The sequence below is a fragment of the Lactuca virosa genome, chromosome 8 (genome assembly GCF_052849685.1).
Source record: "Lactuca virosa cultivar CGN04683 chromosome 8, Lactuca_virosa_CGN04683_v6, whole genome shotgun sequence".
Lineage (NCBI taxonomy): Eukaryota > Viridiplantae > Streptophyta > Magnoliopsida > Asterales > Asteraceae > Lactuca > Lactuca virosa.
The window spans coordinates 283588539-283594700 of record NC_136433.1 but is presented as its reverse complement, the minus strand read 5'-3'; the positions used below and the strand labels follow the sequence as shown (position 1 = coordinate 283594700).

Sequence of the window (6162 nt, the reverse complement as noted above, 5' to 3'; positions counted from 1 at the left end):
GATTTCAATTATGTTTGAAGCTCATAGTTCGATGAGTGCTTAGATTTTCTTGTGTATTGTTTCTTGGGTGCGATGTCAGAAGAGAAACTCTACGTCGGGTTCTCTAGTCCTATCAACTGGCTCGTCAAAAGAAGAAAAAAATGGTATGATTCTATTATGTGTTCTATACGTTGCATGGCTACTTGAGTTATAATTAGTTGTTTCGAGTCTTAGATCAGAATTGTTTGTTGTTTCTGCTACCCAATGGTTGATCTTCGATACGCTTGAAATTCATCACTTTCACCATATCAACAAACACATTTCCAAAGAAATATTACAAACACAATGTGACTTTTTTCGGAATCTTGTAATGAGAAACCGATGCACCACACCAGGTTGATGATGGATAGTAGAGCTTTACTTCAATCCGGCAAACAGATGAAATTGGAACAACTTTAAGCAATGAGAAATAAAAACACATTCTAAGATCATAAGATTGACAATATCATTCCATTTTGAACAAAACTCTAATGATAATGCTTTATTGGGTCTATAGAAGAGATTTTATGGTGTATTGAAGATTTAAAAAATCTAATACGTCTATTTCTATTTTTAAAATAATGCAATATTTTAATATGTATCTAATTTTTTAAAATATAAATAAATAAAATATGATTTTGTCAAGAAAATACTTTAATATGTGTGTTTATTATTTTCAAACTTAATATTTTTACGTCATATTCACACGGCTCTATCCTCTATTAATACAATATGATGTGATGTCCGTAGTCATTGCCAATCATTCCTAATAAATAAAAAACTTTTTGTCACATGTCATCTTCTCCTTCATTTGGACACATGTCATTTTCTAGAATTTTTGATTTTTTCTATTTTCCACTTGTCATTTTATTGTATTTTTCATTTTATTAAATTAAAATTCCTTATTTAATATGTAAGATAATATATATGTAAGGTATTTACTGGAAAGGTTTATATATGTAATGTATTCAATACATTAAAGCCTCATTAATATTATTAATTCAAAATTTTTCTCATTTTTCTTATAAATTCAAACTTTTCAAATTGTTAAAATTTCATTAATTTTTTTTAAATAAACTCATGTAATACATGGGTGTCACACCTAGTTCCCAATATGTATGAATAAGTATCATCATCGGATTGTTACCTATGAAAAATATAACACATAAGCACCACATAAGTTTTTACCATTTTTACCACATTTTACCTATGAATGGGATGTGCTAATATTTTTACCTTTAAAAAAAAGCCTTAAGTTTGCAACCACCAATCATCAGCTAAAATGTAACACGTGGATATTTACCTTTGTAATAAAACCCCAAAGTATTCAAAGGGGCAGAGCACGAGCAATATAAATAAGGGGCCAACCGAAACAAAGAGATACCCATAATTTTTTATTTCAAAATGGGAGAAAACTCTAAACAATGTATATATATACAACAAATATTTCACTATAAAAAAATAAATATCATAGAAAAGTTGCTGTTGTGCTAATTTGTTTGTTTCAAAAGTGATATTCATATAGCAAACTTAGACATGTCTAGTTTATATATAACTTCATATCCTAGTCAAAAGGAATACAAAAACAACAAGTATACTAATATAAATATAAAAACGAACATTAGACATTAGGTTACAGTTAATTAAAACACTACATATTTGATAGAAGTTGTTATTGAAAAAGTAATTAACATAACACAAAAGATAACAGCTAACACATAACACTCAACGTACAATTGACAATACTTTAAAAGAGAAAAGGGCAATAGTACACTACGAGTCTTGGAGAAATTAGAATTAACTGAAAAATAATTTAGACATTACTATAACAGGCTAGCAACACATGTGACCGAAGCAATCCTCAAATTCTATTAAATAACAAATTAAAGCTATAGGCTATACCCTAAAAGTAATCAATTGAAAACAAATGAGAGGATAAAACCAAAAGTGCCACCAAAACTAGAATTAAAAAAGTATTACCTTGATTACGATTATCCTCATAACTGATAAGAAACATAGCTGCAAAAAAAGAACCACATGGAGATGGTATAAACGGGGAGGCTAGAAGTGCGTAAGTAGTGGGCACGATCCATGAAGGATGAATTGCATAATGAGAACAAAGATAAGAAGACATGTTATGGATGCATTATTTTTTTTTTCCTGTTTGATTTATTTCCTTTTATGTTCACATAATAATGGATTGGATTGTTTGATCCTATACTATTATCTATTTTGAAATTTGAGGGAGGTCGATATAGTGATTATCTTTAAATAAAAGTCTAATTTATAATTTTTTAATTTAAGAGGCTAAAAACCTGGGGGCCAGGGGCCCTCTGACCCCGGATTTGTCATTGGTATTCAATTTTTACCGACGGTGGAAGTGTATACCGGCGGTGAAAAATCAGGTAAATGACAGTGTTTACCGCCGGTAATAATATCAAAAAAGATGGTTAAACCTTAAACTGATGTACCCTTTTTCAGTCCATTTTGTACAATTCGCCGTTATTCATGTCTTCAAGACCATTATATTATGATACTATAGAATATTAATTTTTATTTAAAAGCAAAAGAAAAAAAAACAAGTGAAAGAAGGTCAAAGACCTTTTACTTTCTTATTTCTTCTTTAGACTTTTCCTTTTCAATCTGACGACAATTACGCCACTTTTAGTTTTAGGAAGGGTTAATGAGATAAAAACCCTCAAGTTTACAGGGTTTTGTCGGTTTTGCTCAAAGTTAACATTTATGTCCGTTTTTACCCAAACATTTTCGAAAAAATGTTCGATTTTACCCTTTTACCGGTGATAACAGGTTTTCCAGGTTACCATTATATTAAATTCGCAAAAAACCCTTAAGTTTACCATTTTTTTGTATTTTTACCCTTAAGTTTATAATTTTTTTTTACACTTTTACCCTAAGTATATTTTTTTCATAATATACATATTTATGCAGAAAAATCGTATTTATAAATACCAAAAAATATTTAATTAAATATTGTATTTATATTTTTTAATGTTATATATATATATATATATATATATATATATATATATATATATATATATATATATATTTGTTTGTTTGTGTGTGTTTGTGTTTTTGCATGGTTATACCATTTAAAAAGATAAATAATATTTTTAGAATTATGAATATGTGTTTTATAGATATAGTTTTTAGAAGTATAAATACATATTTTTACATTTTTATATATTAATATGTATCTATACTTCTAAAAATATATTTATACTTTAAAAAAACATATATCAAAATACATATTTACACTTCTAAAAATATATGTATATACTTATATAAACATGTTTATGAATGAACAAGTTTTTTTTATTGATATGTATATTTTTAAATACATAAAAATACGTATTTGTAGTTCTAAAAACATATTAATTTGTTTTTTTTACATCTTAAATGGTTTATCCAAGAAAAAAAAATCCATACACACACACACACACACATATATATATATATATATATATATATATATATATATATATATATATATATATATATATATAAAGAATTAACATTAAAAAATGTAAATACAATATTTAGTTAAATTTTTTTCGTTTATAAATATGATGGTAACTTGTTATCACCGGTAAAATGGTAAAACCGAACATTTTTTGGAAAATGTTAGGGTAAAAACAGACATAAAATTCAACTTTGGGCAAAACCGACAAAACCCTGAAAACTTGAGGGTTTTTATGACATTAGCCCTTTTAGGAATACATATTTAAATATCCTTCTTTAAATCATTAATATTATTATCAAACTTATTATAAATTTTAATTACGTAAAAGAGTGACACACATTTGTTTTTCTTTTATTAGCGCCACCACCCAGACAACAATAGATCTAATTATAATATTACTTATTTATCCATTTAACTCTTGAAAATTATAAATGTATCAACTTATTCATAAAAGATTACAATTTCTTATTTTTTATTTACAGTATTAATATATTTTTAAACCATTTAATATAATGGAATTATTATTTTTACTGTCATTGTGTGTAAAATACTAGCTCCTTGCTAGCCTTTTGTTTGTTTTTTCTTTATATAAATGCCGTTTAAAAAAAAAAAAAAAAAAAAAAAAAAACTACGTGTGATCGTTGACAACCTTATTAAACAAAATAGTAAATTGTTAAAAACAAATTGCACTTTTTGTAGTAACCCAAAATGTTATATTAGTAATGCTATATGTTTAAAATATGTCTCCTATAATTGCATTAACTATTTCTTTGAAATTAGGTACAAGAGTTTTGTACTTGTCATTTATAGTAAACTAAAAGAAAGTATAATGATTCAAGGTAGCGTAAATTGAGTGCATCCTCACCCCACTCAACCCCACCCTACCCTTGCTTTAAACATTCTCATTATATCCACATGCCACAAGACTCCATCATTTTAAGTCTGCCCCACCCATCCTCAATCACCGCATTTCATTTCGGTTACAACCCTTATAAATCAACCATTTTGGGATCTCAAATCTTGCCACCAAAACCACATCTTTTGTGCCATGGCCTCCATTACTAACACCTTCTCTTTTCACTTCCTCTTGCTCATTCTCATTTCTCTGTCCCTCCAACCACATGCTAGGGAGAGCAAGTTCTTCACCAAGTTCACTCGTAATTTTTCTAATGCACCAACAATTGTGTTGTCACCGTCACCGGCACCAGCACCGGTGTTGGTTCCGGTAATTGAGTCAGTCCTGGCACCAGACCTAGCACCGGGACTGGCTCCAGCACCGGCACCAGCTGAGGAAGAAAATGGTTATGGTCTTTATGGTCATGGGTCGAGTGAGTCTTCCTCGGAGGAATTCTACTCAACCAATGAAACCCCGGAGAAAAAGGAGACTTTTGGTGTTGATGAATTCAAATCGGAAACGGAGACTCCGTTTGAGAAGTTGCTAAGTAGCGAGAGTTACTCTAATGGTAATAATGGTTATTCGAGTAACAATGGGAATGGCTACTCTAGCTCGGTGAATGAGAACAATGGCTACAACAATAACGAAAATGGTTATGATGGCTACAACAAAAATGAGAATAGCTACGTGGTGTCTGAAAACAAGATCAATGGCTACAACCAAAATACGTTTAGCAGCAATGGTAATGGATACTCAAACTCGATTAATGAGAACAACGGCTACAAGACAGATAGCTATAGCGAGAACAACTACAATAACGACAACGACAACGATATGAGCTTTGAAAATGAGAAAAATGGCTACAATGTCAACGGATACACGAACACGGAAGAAGAAAACAATGGTTATAACAACAACAACAATAATGGATATGTGATGGGGCAACAAGGATTGAGTGACACAAGGTTTTTAGAGAATGGTAAGTACTCATATGATGCAAACAACAATGGAAATGACCATGAAACAAGTTATGAGGAAGAAGTGAGCGACAATGGTGAAGTCTATTATAGAAATAATGAAGATTCAAAATATGAATTCGACTCCATGAGGGGCGACAGACAAAGCGGGTATGTAAAGTGGCACCCATAAGAATGATGAAACATAATTTGTCCACATAAGTTATGTAAAACCATAATTACAAAGCATATTTGAATGTTGGGAGACACGAAGAAGATTAGAACTCATAGTTTTTGGTTATGTGTTTGTGACTCTTCACAATTTTTGCTTTTGTTTTGTATTTGGTGTCAAATTCAGTAGGGTTTGGTAAGTATGTATTTTTGAAGATGATTATGTAAAAGGGGCTTTTATCATATGAAGTCAGTTGCTTATAATTAAGTTATATATAAATATGTTTTTAGCTTGTTAGTTTATTAGCTTATTGCGGTGGGAATAAGCAGTTTTTAAAAAGTGTTTGGATTAGCTTATTTAACTTATTCATACCAAAATAAGCAATAAGCATTCCTCCATTGCTTATTAAAATCAGCTTATTTAACTTATTCCTACCATAATAAGCTGATTTTTAAGCTTCTTATCCAAACACTTCAACTCAGCAATAAGCAGTTATTTTTTTTTCTATCCAAACACTCCTTCGTTAATGTTGACCAAAACGTCGACATCGAGGAAAAAAAAAAGGCTTTTCACTTTTTTATTATTATTATTTTTTTTTTGCCATCATTTATCATTTTTTCCATTTTTTTTAAGTATG

General features: G+C 29.5%; 1 protein-coding gene across 1 annotated transcript; it reads left to right on the top strand.

Annotated features, from left to right (window-relative positions):
- Positions 1–4506: 4506 nt before the first annotated feature.
- Positions 4507–5767, top strand: LOC145133681 (uncharacterized). The gene has a single exon (XM_079068621.1). It carries the CDS (start codon positions 4551–4553, stop codon positions 5544–5546), a length of 996 nt encoding a protein of 331 aa, XP_078924747.1. The 5' UTR covers positions 4507–4550; the 3' UTR covers positions 5547–5767.
- Positions 5768–6162: the final 395 nt, after the last annotated feature.